The sequence below is a fragment of the Phacochoerus africanus genome, chromosome 1, assembly GCF_016906955.1.
Source record: "Phacochoerus africanus isolate WHEZ1 chromosome 1, ROS_Pafr_v1, whole genome shotgun sequence".
Classification (NCBI taxonomy): Eukaryota; Metazoa; Chordata; class Mammalia; order Artiodactyla; family Suidae; genus Phacochoerus; species Phacochoerus africanus.
Window position 1 is genome coordinate 111,934,029 of NC_062544.1, and position 16,860 is coordinate 111,950,888.

Consider the following 16,860-nt stretch of genomic DNA (forward strand, 5'->3'; position numbering starts at 1 on the left):
GGTTAACGATCTGGCGTTGCCGTGAGCTGTGGTGTAGGTTGCAGACGCGGCTCGGATCCCGCGTTGCTGTGGCTGTGGTGTAGGCTGGTGGCTACAGCCCCGGCCTGGGAACCTCCATATGCCGCAGGAGCGGCCCAAGAAATAGCAAAAAGACAAAAAAAAAACAAAAAAAGATATTTGTTCCAATATAGGCCTAAGTCCTCTATGTCCATTATAGTTTGGAAATTTTCCTCGAAGGTAAAAAAAATTGCCTCTTCTGGAACCTCTCCAGCCTCACCTAAGGATTCTTGCACTTAGACATGGCCTGTGCTCCGTTCCTGCTGTGCTCTTGGTGTTCCCGTGCTCAATGTATGAGTCTTTGACAATGCTTGTGCCTTCCCTGACCTTAAATGTCCAGACCCTGCCACTATCTTTGCTTGTGGGGATCTAAATCACATTAGTTTTTTGTTTGTTTGTTTTCTTTTTTCGTCTTTTTAGGGCCGCACCCACGGCACATGGAGGTTCCCAGGCTAGGGGTCAAATTGGAGCCATAGCTGCCGGCCTACACCACAGCCACAGCAATGTTAGATCCGAGCGGAGTCTGCAACCCACATCACAGATTACGGCAATACCAGATCCTTAATCCACTGAGCGAGGCCAGGGACTGAACCTGCGTCCTCATGGATACTAGTCAGATTCATTTCCAGTGAGCTACGACAGGAACTCACCTTTAAAAGCCCAAAATCCAAGCCATATTTCACAAAGCCTGTCTCCAGGAATCACTTTCCTCCAAATTCCTATACTTGTATTTTTAAACCTTTACATTTATGTTGTAGTAATTCATTCCTGTTTTTTCAGCTCCCCTATCAGACTGTAAGTGTTTTTTTAAGTTTAGGAATCATATCTTACAATGTATAGCAATTTCCTCTGTATCTGGGAGTTCAGTAAACATTTGTCGAATGAGCAAGGGCTATGTTAAAAGCACTTTCAGGAGGGAGAATTGGGGCTCAGCTCACCATATAACTTCTGCAGTCTCTTAGTAGGAAATTTTCAGCAGCGTACTGGACAAACATGGGAATACAGTCTTTTCCCTCAAGTTGTTTTTGTATTCTCAATGAAAAACAAGAACCTAATATAAACGTGTAAGGTGTATTTTTTTCATTGGTTTGTAGTCTTGGTCACAGTCCCCAGGTTGTCTTTGCCCATTTTTGTAACATAGTACAGAGTTTAAGCTCTACATTTATTCTGGAGTTTAAGTTCCACATTTATTTGCCCACATCCTAGAAGAGCTTCTTAGAAGAAGCCTTCCTCATTCCTCTAAACTGACTGTATGAAACATCTCTTTGGTGTATTAGGATGAGTTGTAACTTGGTAAAAACTGTAATAGTGTGTGTTTGGGGGGATGTTGATATGGGAAAACCACTGTCTTTGGCACTCAGCCTCTAATAACTTGTGTAACCGTATTACTTGTTGAGGGGCAACTTTGTGCTGTGCTGAATAGGGGCACTTTTCAAAAGAAACCCAGTAGCCTCTAAAGGAAGTAGGACTGAGTGACCTCTAAGGACCTTGGCAGTTCTGAAATCCTGGTGCTTTCAGCCTGATGTTATAAACTACTGTAAGTTCTCATTTTCATCTTCTTTCTGCCTCTCTAAATCTTAGTGGTCCCTCAAGCCCAGTTCAGCTACCACCTCCTATGGGAATCCTTCCTGATTATATACTTTCTGCTTAGAACTCTTGGAATTTGCCGAGTCCACACGTTGCAGTTGCACTGGTTTTGGAGTCCGAATTGCCCCTCATGGCTCATTATCACTCTGCCTTTCTCCAGGTTCCCACATCCCATCCCCCTCACCACTGTGCAGTGTGTATGCAGTTTGTGCGGAAGGAAAATCTACTCTCTCTGGCCTGTCAGCACCAGTTTTGCCGAAGCTGCTGGGAGCAGCACTGCTCAGTACTTGTCAAGGACGGTGTGGGTGTGGGTGAGTCTGCCATAGTATTTATGAAAGGCTGGCATGAAGTGTTTAGCTTCAACTCTGCCCTTTCAGGTATTCAGGTCAACTGGAGTGTTTCCTTTTTTTTTTTTTTGTCTTTTTACCTTTTCTAGGGCCGCTCCTGCGGCATATGAAGGTTCCCAGGCTAGGGATCTAATTGGAGGTGTAGCCACTGGCCTACACCAGAGCCACAGCAACTTGGGATCCGAGCTGTGTCTGCGACCTACACCACAGCTCACAGCAATGCCGGATCCTTAACCCACTGAGCAAGGCCAGGGATTGAACCCACAACCTCATGGTTCCTAGTTGGATTTGTTAACTGCTGCGCCACGACAGGAACTCCTGGAGTGTTTTCTTGTGAGCCTAATTGAAGTTTTTATTGTCAGAACCATTGGTTTCCAATGAGGTTGCGGGTTCGGTCCCTGCCCTTGCTCAGTGGGTTAACAATCTGGCGTTGCCGTGAGCTGTGGTGTAGGTTGTAGACGCGGCTCAGATCCCGAGTTGCTGTGGCTCTGGCGTAGGCCGGTGGCTGCAGCTCCGATTGGACCCCTAGCCTGGGAACCTCCATATGCCGCGGGAGCGGCCCAAGAAATAGCCAAAAAAAAAAAAGAACCATTGGTTTCCAAACGCATTGGTCTGAAAAATGGTAATGTTTATTCTAGTCCTGAGCAAAATGAGAAAGCTGAGGCTAATGTTTGGGCATGTATGTAAATGTTGGTGTTAGCGCAAGGCTGCCTTTTCTTGCCTTTTGGGTGAACTGTCCTTTAAGCTGCCTACCCTATCTTCTCAAAGTGGCAGCCATAACTCAGAAATACCTAGAGAGGAGTTCCCGTCGTGGCACAGTGGTTAACGAATCCGACTAAGAACCATGAGGTTGCGGGTTCGGTCCCTGCCCTTGCTCAGTGGGTTAACGATCCGGCGTTGCCGTGAGCTGTGGTGTAGGTTGCAGACGCGGCTCGGATCCCGCGTTGCTGTGGCTCTGGCGTAGGCCGGTGGCTACAGCTCCGATTCAACCCCTAGCCTGGGAACCTCCATATGCCGCGGGAGCGGCCCAAGAAATAGCTAAAAAAAAGACAAAAAAAAAGAAAGAAATACCTAGAGAGTTTGCTGCTCATTGGGTAATATAAGTACAAATAAAATTTGATGATCAGTTAAAGGAATGTTTGTTAAACTGATTTGATGATATTGAAACTAAATTAGTGTTTATTGTATTTGCAAAATCTCATTGTGTTGGTAGTGAATAATATTAAACATCACAAAACTAAATTGTTATTCAGGAAAACTATAAAGGGGTTCCTGCTGTGACACAGTGGATTAATGATCCGGCTTGTTACTGTCGTGTTACAGGTTTGATCTCTGGCTTGACACAGTGAGCTAAGGGTCTAGTGTTGCCACAGCTGTGGTGTAGGTCGCAGATGTGGCTCTGATTCAATCCCTTGGCCGGAAACTTCCATGTGATATGGGTGTGGCCAAAAAAGGGAAAAAAAAAAAAGAACCTTTAGGATTTTTTTAAATGGTTTTGTTTTTTATTGGTGCTATTTGTGATATATACTATTTAATTTGTGATGATATTTTAGTTGTATCATTGTGCAAATATATTTTCTCTCATCTTTGAACACATTTTGTTGCCTCAGGTGTTCCCTATGTAGCATCTGAATTTGTTAATTGAAGTCAGTGAACAAATATATTACTGTTGTGTCTTCTGCAATATAGTTGTCCATCAGATTGTCTTTGTTCAACAGGTGTCTCTTGCATGGCTCAGGACTGCCCGCTCCGAACACCAGAGGACTTTGTGTTTCCATTGCTGCCCAATGAGGAACTGAGAGACAAATACAGGCGCTACCTCTTCAGGGACTATGTGGAGGTATGCCCAGCCCCCATTGTGCCCTCTGTCTTCTGGGCCTACTTCCCATCAGATGCTAACCAGTTACTTTGTAGACTACATTGCGATTAGATGCTTTTGTTTGAAGAAAGAGCCCCATGACTAAAAAAGTTTGAAAACCTCTAGAGTAGTAGTGAAGAACATTGGCCCTAGAGTCAGACAGATAGTTGTGTGAATCCCAGGTCTGTTGCTTTCTTACAATGAATCTTTCAATCCATTATTGAAAACCAAGGTTTTCTCTTATAGAGTTGTCAGGCATCCTCACCTTATACATAGTTACTTAGACAAGCTATTGTCAGTCAGGAGATGATCACAAATCAGGCATATTACGGGAGTTGCTTTCCTGTTCAGGTCACAGTGTCGTTCAGCACAAGGACGGAGTGTTGGCCTCTTGAGCAATTTGAAAAGTTGTTCAGGTTTTCAGCATGGTCAGTTTTGGAGTTGTTTCCCTCTTTTGTGCTACTTGTTCAACTTGCTGGTCCCATCTAGCATAATTGTAATCTTTGTCTTTTTTTTTTTTTTGCCTTTTCTTGAGCTGCTCCTGCGGCACACGGAGGTTCCCAGGTTAAGGGTCTGATTGGAGCCGTAGCCACCGGCCTACGCCAGAGCCACAGCAACGCGGGATCCGAGCCACATCTGCGACCCATACCACAGCTCACGGCAACGCCGGATCCTTAACCCACTGAGCAAGGCCAGGGATCGAACCTGCAACCTCATGGTTCCTAGTCAGATTTGTTAACCACTGAGCCATGACAGGAACTCCTAATCTTTGTCTTTTATGCCTAAGCTTTTGGACTGATTGACAGCCTTGGTCCTCTCCTACACATGTTGCAGGATAAACATAATGCCTTGTTACTTGTGCTTTTGGTATATACCCGAGGGTCATTGAACCCCTCCGATTCCTAGGCACAGCTGATTGGGCTATGTTCCTTTCCAGCTCTGGTCCCTCTGCACTTCCTTTTTTTTTCCCCCTATGCACTGTCATCTCAGATATACAATTCTGTATTCCATTTTGTAATCTATTCTTAAATCATTCTAATGAGTTGCTTCTTAGTTTAAGTTAAACAGTGAAAGGTCATTTTTTTTCTTTCTCTCTTTTTTGGCTGCCCTGTATGTGGAGTTCCCAGGCCAGGGATCTGATCCGAGCTGCAGCTGTGACCTAAGCTGCAGCTGCAGCAAGCTAGATCCTTAACCCACTGTGCTAGGCTGGGGATTGAACCTGTGTCTCAGCGCTCAGAAGACACTGCCAATCCTGTTGCGCCACAGTGGGAACTCCTGAAAGGTCATTTTTAATATCTGTCTAATGTCTGGTCCTCATGACGTCCATCTTTTTTTTTTTTTTTTTTTAAATCTTTATTTCATATTAGAGTACACTTGATTTACAATGTTGTATTAGTTTCAGGGGTATAGCCAAGTGATTTGGCTATACATATACAAATAGTCATTCTTTTCCAGATTCCTTTCCCATATAGGTCTTTGCAGAATATATATATATTTTTGTCTTTTTGCTATTTCTTGGGCCACTCCCGCGGCATATGGAGGTTCCCAGGCTAGGGGTCGAATCGGAGCTGTAGCCGCCAGCCTACACCAGAGCCACAGCAACTCGGGATCCGAGCCGTGTCTGCAACCTACACCACAGTTCACAGCAACGCCAGATCCTTAACCCACTGAGCAAGGCCAGGGACTGAACCCGCAACCTCATGGTTCCTAGTCGGATTCGTTAACCATTGCGCCACGACGGAAACTCCCATCTTTTTTTTTTTTTTGGTCTTTTTTTTTAGGGCGCACTCAGCGGCATGTGGAGTTTCCCAGGCTAAGGGTCAAATCAGAGCGATAGCTGCTGGCCTACACCATAGCCACAGCAACACCAGAGCCACGTCTTCCACCTACACCACAGCTCATGGCAACTCTGGATCCTTAACCCACTGAAAGAGGCCGTGGATCGAACCTGTCCTCATGGATACTAGTCATATTCATTTCCATTGAGCCATGACGGGAACTCCCATGATATCCATCTTGGTGTAAGTCATCAGCTGAAAGAATAGACGGCAATTGAGTACTCAGGAAGGTCTGATTTAGAGGCACGAATTAGGGAATATCCTCATTCCTCCCCCCTTTATGTATTCACAGAGTCACTACCAGCTCCAGCTCTGCCCTGGTGCAGACTGCCCCATGGTTATCCGGGTACAGGAGCCCAGAGCTCGCCGAGTACAGTGCAATCGGTGCAACGAGGTCTTCTGGTAAGAGTGAGTGTGGGTGCTGAGCAGCCCTGGGCTTGTGCCTTCTCCAAAACACTGCTACAATTGCTCTTGTGAGGGCGGGGGTGGGAGAGCCAGGGTCTTTGAGCCAGAAGAGCAGCTGTGCTCCACATGGGCGGGATTTTTACCTATAATCTCATGTTCCAGGTAATGCACAAGTCCGGAGATAAGGAAAGGGCCCAGATTCTTAGAGAATGTGCTATGGCTTATGCTACTAAGACCCATGGCCCAGAGATTGTATCTGTGTCGGTGTGTATCTATTGCACAGATAATTCACATATTACTGTATTTGAAAGCTACAACCATCAACATTTTAATCTTTCTCTCTTGTGGCCTTTCCACGAATTTTATAATGCTGTAATTCATAAATGTGATTTACAGAGTTCCCATCGTGGTGCAGAGGAAACAAATCCAACTAGGAACCATGAGGTTATGGGTTAGATTCCTGGCCTTGTTCAATGGGTTAAGGATCCAGTGTTGCTGTGAGCTGTGGTGTAGGTAGCGGATTTGGCTCGTATCTGTCATTGCTGTGGCTGTGGTTTAGGCTGGCAGCTATAGCTCCAGTTCAACCTCTAGCCTGGGAACCTCCACATGCCGAGGGTGTGGCCCTAAAAAGCAGAAAATAGGAGTTCCTGTCCTAGCACAGTGGTTAACGAATCCGACTAGGAACCATGAGGTTGCAGGTTCGATCCCTGGCCTTGCTCAGTGGGTTAAGGATCCAGCGTTGCTGTGGCTCTGGTGTAGGCCGACGGCTACAGCTCCAATTAGACCCCCAGCCTGGGAACCTCCATATGCCACGGGAAGCGGCCCTAGAAAAGGCAAATAAATAAATAAATAAATAAATAAATAAATAAATAAATAAATGTGATTCACATCTACTTGGGGTTTACTATATTCAGTGAACATGATGGGAATAGCTAAAGTATACTGAAGGCTTACCAAGGGAAATGCTCTATCCTGATGTTTTCATTATCACAACAACTGATTATGATTGGTGCTCTTGTTACCTTGATGTTATAGGTGAGGAAATTGAGATACAAGGTAATGGCAGAGCCATAATTGAGGTCCAGGTCTGTCCTCTGCACGTCCTTGGAAAATTCATGGTGGGGCTTCAGAGAAAGTATGTGGAAAAAATGTATGTGCATATGTGCCTGCCTTTCAAGACATTGTTGAGGGAGTCTGTAACTTTCCAAAGGTTAAGAACCACTAATGTGGAGTTACCATCATGGCTTAGAGGAAATGAATCTGACTGGCATCCGTGAGGACTCAGGTTTGATCCCTAGCCTTGCTCAGTGGGTTAAGGATCCAGTGTTGCCGTGAGCTGTGGTGTAGGTCAAAGATTCGGCTCGTATCGTTGCTGTGGCTGTGGTGTAGGCCGGCAGCTTTAGCTCCAATTTGACCCCTAGCCTGGGAACCTCCATATGCTGCAGGTGCGGCCCTAAAAAATAAATTAAAAAAAAAAAAGACCCACTAATGTAGTTGCTCTCTATCCTTTGTGTCCCATGTTGTGAACTTCTTTCCTTGGCACGTGTGTTAGGTAGGCTATCTTTCTGAGAGCCTTTATCGTAAAGTTGTTTTGGCTTGGACAAAAGGGAAATAAAAAATATGGGAGGAGTTCCTGTCATGTCCTAGTGGTTAGTGAATCCAACCAGGAACCATGAGGTTGCGGGTTCAATCCCTGGCCTTGCTCAGTGGGTTAAGGAACCGGCGCTACTCTGAGCTGTGGTGTAGGTTGCAGACGTGGCTCGGATCCCGAGTGGCTATGGCTGTGGCTATAGCTCCCATTGGACCCCTAGCGTGGGAACCTCCATATGCTGTGGGTGTGGCCCTAGAAAAGACAAAAAAAAGGCGGGGGGAGCCTGGCCTGATGAATATTAAAATGTTTTTCTTTGCTGATTTTAGGTCCTGAGCATTGTCAGATGTATCATGCCCCCTACAGATTGCGTGAGTGCTGGCATTTGTGCCTCTTTTGTGCACATCTGGCAGAGAGGTGGCCGATGGGAAGCTAAGGCTCCCAGAAATGGATCCTTCCTCGTCCTGCCTTAGGCCTGAGTTGAGATACTGTTTTCAGAGCACCTTCCCATGCCCTTTGGGAGGCGGAGTTCTGAATTTGACATCCTGTCAAAAGAGTTGACACCACACAAGATATTTAAAACAAATATTTCTTTGGGGTTTATCCAGAGAAGTTCACACAGTACTTCAGTATAATCCTGGGTAGGTAAAAATCTCAAAGCCCTTGATAGATGACTTTATCTCTTTGAAAAGCTCTAATTTAGGATCTGTTGGCTTGGACAGAAGGAAAATTTAAAACATAGGACCTGACCTAATGATTATTTGAATGTTCTTCTTTTCTGATTTTAAGTTTCAAGTGTCGTCAGATGTATCACGCCCCCACAGACTGCGCCACAATCCGGAAATGGCTTACGAAGTGTGCAGACGACTCTGAAACAGCCAACTACATTAGTGCTCACACTAAAGATGTAAGGACTGTATTTTACCTGTCTTGGATCTGCCCTCATTAGTGCTGGCCAGGGCCTTGCCTGGGCAATTTGCCATCTGAGAGCAGAACACCCACAGCCTCAGGGCCCCTGCTGGAAGCTGCAGACCCTGGCCCAGAGTTTGCAGCAATTTATCATAGTATACACTGGGTACATTTATTTTAATAAAATGCTGAAATGCTTGGAAAAATTTTACCCTTAGGAGAACTAAATAGAAGAAAACTAGCTTTTATTGAATGCCTCCAAAGCTTTAAAAGCCCTGGGAGGAGGGTGGTTGGTAGTCATATCTAATAAATAGCAAGACTAATGAAAGTGCAGGCTGCCCAGTTCTCATTCTGGAAACTTCTTATAGGAAGGCATGGCCTTCAGCCCCTTGAGCCCTGCATGACTCAGCACCCAAGGCTGTACCCTGTGTTAGTTACCTGCTGAGTTACGAGGACACTTGTGACCATGACATTATTAGACATAGTCCTTTTGGTGGCAGTGGAAGAGCACAGCTTTAGACTGGTCTCTGCATTGCTGCCTGGGGTTGCTGGCGTCTCTCAGAGCAAGTGAGCTTTAGAGATATTTCCTTGCCCCCTCTGGAAGCAGAAGTTCAAGTGAGCTGACCAGGACTTAGTCCACTGTGGCAGCTCTTATGGTGCTTTGGCATTCCTCCCAAGCAGGCAAGCTTTCTACTGACTCAGCTTGTGCTTAATCTGAGCAGCCTCCTGGCAGGGACAGATGGTGGAAGACTTAGTGGGGCTCAGCTGGTGCTTGGAGTGTTTCAGAGCCAAACATGCTGACCTCATTTCCTTGAATTGCTGTTCCAGCCTCAGCGACCTGCCACATTTAAGTGAGATGCTCCTCCCCAGAAGTGCTCGCACGATGAGCTACTGGGCACGGGTGCCAGGAGCTTTGTGTAATTTGTCTTAGAACCGGCCTGATGGTGCGTGAGCCTAATGGCGCCCTTCTGTCTCCTCAGTGTCCCAAGTGCAACATCTGCATTGAGAAGAACGGAGGCTGCAATCACATGGTGAGCAGAAGCCTGTACCCTTTGCTTATGTGACATGGAGCCTTTGGTCAGCGTGCCCTTAACATGTTCTCTTCTGTTTCCCTCTGACAGCAATGCTCCAAGTGTAAACATGGTGAGTCCTGGGCTTGGTGCGCAAGGCCCAGTGGCACAGTCTGTTTCTTGTGCATGGGTCTCCATTGCTTCTTTAGTGAGTGCTTTTGTGGTAAAGTGATAAACAAAGGGCAGCGTCAGTTGCTTAGAGTCATGGTAACAGTGTAAAGAAGCTCTTGACTTACTGATTTATTATTTTTAGTCCGCTTATAATCCCACTACCATCTCACTGACACAAGTAGTCAGAAGTCAAGTTTGAAGTGACTCTTAGACCCTTATGAATCCTCAGTCATCCAAGAAGAAGGTTTTAGTGTGTTCTGTTTATTTTTGCTAAGACAGGTAAGTAGCTAGGGACCTATCTGTGCTGCCTTACAGTTACCTTTCAGAGCTAGCTGCACATTGTTTTAACAGAGGTAGTAAATTTTCCTTTGAGGTTTTATAAAGGTTTCAGAGGGGTTTTTGATTTGGCCTTTCAGGCTTCCTTCCTCTATCAGGTGTAGGTTATGTAGAACCTTTTGGTTTTCTTTTCCTCCTACAAAATCAAGTGAAGAAATAAAATTCCTTCAAGTAGAAAATAATGTCCAGATAGGTTTCCTGCACAGCTGCTTAGAGGCTGACCAGGAGGCCCTCTTTTTGTAAGAGCCCATCTAATGATATTCCTGTGTTTTCCCAGGAGCCCACTGTAATCAAAGTAGACATGGCAGGTTTTAGACAGGAACAGTGACTCTGTAGAATGAACACAGGCCAAGGGTAGTGGCCCATTTCCTCAGTGATATCACACCCTGTCTCCTCTGTTTGTGTTTGAATGAGAGGAACATGTGTCATCCACTTAGAACAGTGCCTAAGAAATATGTACAATTTAAAGAGAAACAAAGTAAATACTCCAGTACCCACCACATTCCTAATATTGAAGAAGTCCCTATCAGTCCCCATCAGTGCGTCCATTGTCAGTCATTGTCTCCCCATCCCTTACCATCAGAGTTAATTACCATCCTTTGCATTACTGTATAGTTTTACATCACCTGTACAGGCAACTCTATGCGATGCAATAGTATTTAAAACAGTACCAAACACAACCTAGCTAAGGAGAAAGCACTATTGCCACTGTTCAGTGAAGGCCCCTAGGAGAAGATGAATGAACTCTAGGTCTCTAAGTTTGGCTTTAATTTCCCCACATTTTACAAAAGCCCCTTTTGGAAGTCAGTAAGCCAGCTTATGGGAGCGAATCCTGGGAAACGGGGCCTGCCACTGTCTGGGTCTCTGGCAGAGAAAGAACATTGGCTGTAAAACATTCATAGGGGATCCTTATTTTTCCCTCTTCACTTCCTCAGTGTGGAAACAGAATCATGATTCTAAGTATGAACTATTGGGTAGCTGTGGGTTTTATTAAAATGTATTTTAAAAAAAAAAAAAAGGTAAAAAGCCATTATCCCCAGCTTCATATACAAAATCTTTCTAGGACAAGTGTTGAGAGTGGGAGGTAGTCAGGAGGGCAAATGTGTGTTCCGAGTGGCCAGGTGGGTCTCAGTTGGGCGAGTTTCTGCTTCTCACAGAGGCATTGACACAGCAGACTGGTGGTCTTGTACAGTTATCATCTGCCTGTGTTGCATCATATGTGTTCATGAAACTGAGACAATCCATAGGCTGTTGAGAATGCAAGGATGGGCCACAGGGACAGTGGGATGTCACAGAGATGACTCCCTTGAGGAGTTCTGGTCAGGTGACCCTCTCCCAGCAGGATCTGTATGTCCTCCCACTTTGCCTGTGACTTGGGAGAAATGTGGGCTAGTCTCTTGTGTAAATGCTTCTTTCTCTGTTCTGTTCAGACTTCTGCTGGATGTGTCTAGGAGATTGGAAGACCCATGGCAGCGAGTACTATGAGTGCAGTCGGTACAAGGAGAACCCAGACATTGTCAATCAGAGCCAGCAAGCCCAGGCCAGGGAGGCCCTCAAGAAGTACTTGTTCTACTTTGAGAGGGTAGGCGCCCTCTCCTGCACCTGCTCCTCAAGGGTGGGCTTCTTCCATTGGGCCTGCTGGGTGAAACTCCCAGTGACTGGTAGCCACAGCCAGCATGTGCACACAGAAGTCAGGGAATGGAGCTCCTGCAGTGGCCTGAGTGGTACCTCCTTAGACGTGGCTTTCAGGATCCACAGGGTAGCTACAGCTGACAAGGAATGATGTTCTGACCTTGTTTGAATGATTGATGGATTGTCTTTTCCATTTAGTGTCATGTTTGTTTGTTTCTAATTGAGTTATAATTGATTTATAATATTACATGATTTTCAGGTGTACAACAGAATGATTCACATTTTTTAAAGGTTATACTCCACACTTCTAGTTATTATAAAATATTGGTTATACTTCCTGTGCTGTACAGTATACCCTCGTAGCTTATTTATTTTATACATAGAAGTTTGTACACCTCCCTCCCCTACCCCTATCTTGCCCTTAAACCCCCCATCCAATGCCACCTTAATAGATTCAGAGGCCAGTTTCTCCCAGGGAGACCCTTCATAAACCCATGGAACATGGTACGTTTGGTTTCTAAGCACAAGACACCTGTAGGTACCTAGCTTTGCTTAGTCCTCAGGGCTGGAGCCCTGTTGCCCCAGAGGCGGCAGAGTGATCTTGCAGGCAGACATCTACTCTGGATGGGCTTAGTAATGTGGACTGAAGAAGTCCGCCTCCTGTACTCCCAAGGACACAGAGCCCCCATAAGCTAGGTGAGGCTGTGGCCATTCTGAACTCCTTGTGGACCTCTGCACCTTCCCAGGACTCCTGCAGCTTTCTTCCTCCTCTGTACCCTGTAGTGGGAAAACCACAACAAGAGTTTGCAGCTGGAGGCACAGACATACCAGCGGATTCATGAGAAGATTCAGGAGAGGGTCATGAATAATCTGGGGACATGGATTGACTGGCAGTATCTACAGAACGCTGCCAAGCTCTTGGCCAAGGTCTGTACCCCCTCGCTCTTCCAGTCCCTGGTTCGGTGTCTAGCCGTGTCAGGGCCAGACCTCAGAGGGTGGGAGGCATTGTAGGGAGCATGGGGCTCAGCACCTAGTGCGACCCTGCTTGCTCCTGCTTACGGGTCCACATTTTTCTGGGCTGTGCCCACCGAGGACCCAGTCCTCTGTGGATGTACTGGGGATTTCAGGAAGAGTATTCCAGTGCCTCTGCCTGCTGGGAAACAACTACAGGGAAAATTAGAGCCCTTTTCTTCTTTTGTCCCATCCATGCATCACTCAAAGGAAAATAAGAGTTTATCTTCGGGAGTTCCTGTTGTGGCGCAGTGGTTAACGAATCCGACTAGGAACCATGAGGTTGCGGGTTCGGTCCCTGCCCTTGCTCAGTGGGTTAAGGATCCGGTGTTGCCGTGAGCTGTGGTGTAGGTTGCAGACGCGGCTCCGATCCTGCATTGCTGTGGCTCTGGCGTAGGCCGGTGGCTACAGCTTTGATTCGACCCCTAGCCTGGGAACCTCCATATGCCGTGGAAGCGGCCCAAAGAAATAGCAAAAAGACAAAAAAAAAAAAAAGAGTTTATCTTTGGACAAGTATTGAGATAGATGTGTGGACTCTGATGTCCGACTCAAGAAGAAAGGGCCATTGAGGCAGCTGCTGGTAATAAATCACAGTGTGAAAAAGGAACTATGGGTGTTCTGTGACCATTTCTGTTTCAGTTTTTGCCATATTGCCCCCCCCAGTTTATCTTTTATTTGCCTTGGCCTCATTTCTTTCAGGCCCATACCCATAGAGCGAGACTAATTTGCATGGTGGGGTAAGAACTGTAAAAGCCATCAGATCCATGTAGGTTACAGTCATAGACACAGATCCTTTCTCTTCTCTCTATTGCAGTGTCGATACACCCTGCAGTACACGTACCCATATGCATACTACATGGAGTCTGGACCCAGGAAGAAGCTGGTGAGGCAAAGCCATCCCTCTACTCTGTCCTCTTAGCTTCAGAGGTGCCCTTCTCAACCCATACTTTACAGGAGAGCAGGGACTGGCCCTTGGTTATTAGGAGAGAAAAATCAAAACAAAACTGGCAATTGAAAATTTGGTTTCTCCTTTAGGCATTTACAAAATAAATCTCAGGTTCTAACCTTTTGTGTAATAGCAAGGCAGATATAATGAAGCTGGGGAACAACTATATTTTTAGGGTGATTGGCTAAAAGTGTCTGTGGCCTCTTGGGAGCCAGTGTTCATGCTCGGGGAAGACAGTCCAGAATGCATGTTCCTAAATATAGTGGGCTTTTTTTTACGTCTTTGTTAAAGTCTTCGTCTTAGATGTAGGTTGTTTCTCCCCAATCATAAGGTAATTCGCATTAATTAGTTAGATGTTGAAAAATGTGGAAAAAACATTTACATTATCCATCATCTCACCAGAAAGAAATGACTACTGTTTGCATTTTCCAGTCTTTTAAAATTAATATTATTTCTGTAATCAAGTTTTCATAGATATATAACATTTTATTGTAATGGTAATTTGGTGGTACAGCCCTTGTTATTTATCAGGGTGGAAAATGCCATGTTTTAATAGTTGCATAAGTGTTCCATTATATGGTTGTACCATCATTTGGGGCATTTATTGTTTCTGTTTTTCACTATCATAAATAAGACATTGCGAAGCCTCTGTGCAATTGATTTGTGCAGTGGGTGTGTAATTACTAAGTCAAATGGTTTGAAAAATTAAGACTCTTGATTTGCAGAAGGGCTGAAAAAGAACTATTCAGTGAATACAGAATCTGTGAATATCTACTTTGACTTGTTTTCTCAGCATCCTTTTCCCTATATATGGGAAGCATTCTCTTCAGTGGCTCAAATTCTTCCCCTTCCTTTGGGGGCGGAGGTTGAGTGTGGCCTTGGCATGTGGATGTACTCTGTAGGTAGCCTTTGGATTAGATTCAGGCTCCAGGTACAGGAGCTAGTACTGTTCTCTGAAGACAGTATCAGGCTTCTCTGTAGCTCATTTGAGCCTGAGGTGCTGCGTCTGCCCCTCCCATCTGCAGGCCCTGCCCCGGCTACAGCCCCCTCTCCTTTTGACCCTCCTGCTCTACCCATACAGTTTGAATACCAGCAGGCTCAACTGGAGGCTGAGATCGAAAACCTGTCATGGAAGGTGGAGCGTGCGGACAGCTATGACAGAGGGGTAAGTGTCTACTGTCCTCTTGGACCCTCTTGCAGGTGAGGTTGGTGTAATAATAGGTAACACGGTGGTTCGCATATGGACTGAAAGCTGCTGCTAAAAAGGGTCGGAAGGGGCTGTGTGAAGGGGTTGTGCTTTGACTCCTTAGTACCCCTGGCATGTGGGGTAGGAAGGGGCTTTGGCTACTCTCTGCTTCCAGGACTGGGCCATGCAAGCACCTATCTTGCTTCCCTGGTGCAGGACTTAGAAAACCAGATGCACATAGCAGAGCAGCGGAGGAGAACCCTGCTGAAGGATTTCCATGACACCTAGATTGGAATGTGGACATGCCAGAGTGAAGAAGATGTGGCTGCGAGGTCTCCCGGCTGCCATACTGCATGCTGCAGGCTCTGCCTTTCACGATCCCAGGCAACAGCCAGGGCCCCACTCCTGAGAGACACTGGCCCCACACTTCTTAGTCAATTTTCATTTTTTTCTCATCTTTTTTGCTTTTTGTTTTTACCAGGGTAGAGGCCATGTTGAATTGGCCTCTTTTCAGGACCTTTAATTCCCCCTGGATGGTTGTTGGGAGGGTGGGAAAGTTTTTTCTGAATGACTATTAATAGTATTAGATCATTACAACTTATGTAATTTTCAAAAGTTGCACAATTATATTAAAAAAAAGGGGGACAAACCAACCATAGAATTACACAGAACCCTTTTTAAAAATAAATTGGCATTGGAGTGTTTTACCCTTCAGCTATTTTACTTAGAATGTAACATATGCTGCCTGCCCACCTTGCCTCAGAATGTCTACTTCAAGAGGGCCCCAGGGTGGCCTTCACTTTCTGGATTCACTTGTGTTTGGCCACAGCTAGAGTCCCAAGGGAAGACCACAAGGGGCAGATGGTGGGAAACTGAGTTGGCCCGTGTAATAGGCACGGGGTGTAGGAAATCACATCGTGCCTCCTGCCTGGTCCTTGTAGACCCTTTTGTGGTCAAATGTACTGCCTTACCTTGGCAGTGAGGAGACAATATAGCACAGCGTCCTACCACAGTGTGTCATCGTGTCTGATGGCCCTTCATGTCTCTGGACTCATCTTTATTCTTAAAAGTAAGGTTTACCTGCGTCTGGCTACTGAGGTCAGAGCCCACAGCAGGGTGTACCCATGGACTTGTGGCCCTCCAGATCAGGGGATGTGAGTTTAGTACAGTTTAATATAGAGATCCACTTATAAAGGGAATTGTTCCCCCAAGTAAGTTTGTTTTACCTTGGTCCCTTCTTTTATGCCAGTGTTCACTGGTGTAACTCTGAGCAGGTTCACACACAGCCATCCATACCTGACACTGTCCTGCTCCCAAGGGTTCTGGTCTTCCTGGCTCAGGGACCTTGTTTGCACAAGTTATTTTCATGTTACCTGGAGTGTATGCCTCCCTGTTACCTACTCTGGAAGTTGGGTGTGTTCCCCCTCACCTGTGACTCCAGCTGTTGGACACCACTTCTAGAGTCTGGGAGCCCGAGGCCAGGAGAAGCCTTGATTTGTGGCCTCAACTCCTGTACCCGGAGGAGCTGGCCAGGAAAAAAAGGCCAGCTTTTTACTGTTAGCGCAAAGGAACAAGAGGGTTTCATGGTGTCCTACCTGTCCTGAGCCTGGTCTTATGGGCCTTTCAGAAGTTACATCTGTCATTCTTGGGGTTTCTGTGGCTTTTTTTCAGTGCCTCTGCTCTGAGGCTGGCACAGCTATACTTACAGGGCCTCCGAAAGAGGTGCTTGGGAGATATGCTAATAAATATTGTGTTAGGAATTCTTTGATATTCAGACATTTTCACCTCAGTTGGTAATTTCCAGGTGCCATGTAAGCTGTAAATTGAATCACTTTTGAAGACAGAGGACAGCTGTGACTCTCAGGGTCATGGGGTGCATGGCCATCTACAGGCTCTCTTTCTCCCCCATCAGATGTTGTCTCTTCCTGTCATCTCCTTCAAGGAAGGGACTGTGGGGTGGAGTGGATGGGCAGGTTAAG

General features: G+C 45.9%; 1 protein-coding gene across 4 annotated transcripts in view; it reads left to right on the plus strand.

Annotated features, from left to right (window-relative positions):
* The window catches only part of ARIH2 (ariadne RBR E3 ubiquitin protein ligase 2), a 50,917-nt gene extending 35,329 nt beyond the window's left edge, over nucleotides 1-15,588 (plus strand). For 3 of the 4 annotated variants that reach the window (XM_047773771.1, XM_047773781.1, XM_047773798.1), the window contains 11 exons: nucleotides 1,805-1,955; nucleotides 3,710-3,831; nucleotides 5,980-6,089; nucleotides 8,470-8,587; nucleotides 9,570-9,620; nucleotides 9,711-9,732; nucleotides 11,537-11,688; nucleotides 12,522-12,665; nucleotides 13,564-13,632; nucleotides 14,777-14,860; nucleotides 15,098-15,588. In XM_047773771.1, coding sequence (XP_047629727.1) covers nucleotides 1,805-1,955; nucleotides 3,710-3,831; nucleotides 5,980-6,089; nucleotides 8,470-8,587; nucleotides 9,570-9,620; nucleotides 9,711-9,732; nucleotides 11,537-11,688; nucleotides 12,522-12,665; nucleotides 13,564-13,632; nucleotides 14,777-14,860; nucleotides 15,098-15,169 — 1,095 coding nt within the window. In that variant the 3' untranslated portion in view covers nucleotides 15,170-15,588. Of the gene's footprint in view, nucleotides 1-1,804; nucleotides 1,956-3,709; nucleotides 3,832-5,979; nucleotides 6,090-8,469; nucleotides 8,588-9,569; nucleotides 9,621-9,710; nucleotides 9,733-11,536; nucleotides 11,689-12,521; nucleotides 12,666-13,563; nucleotides 13,633-14,720; nucleotides 14,861-15,097 lie in introns of all 4 variants that reach the window. The other variant, XM_047773788.1, reaches the window with a different exon arrangement.
* Nucleotides 15,589-16,860: the final 1,272 nt, after the last annotated feature.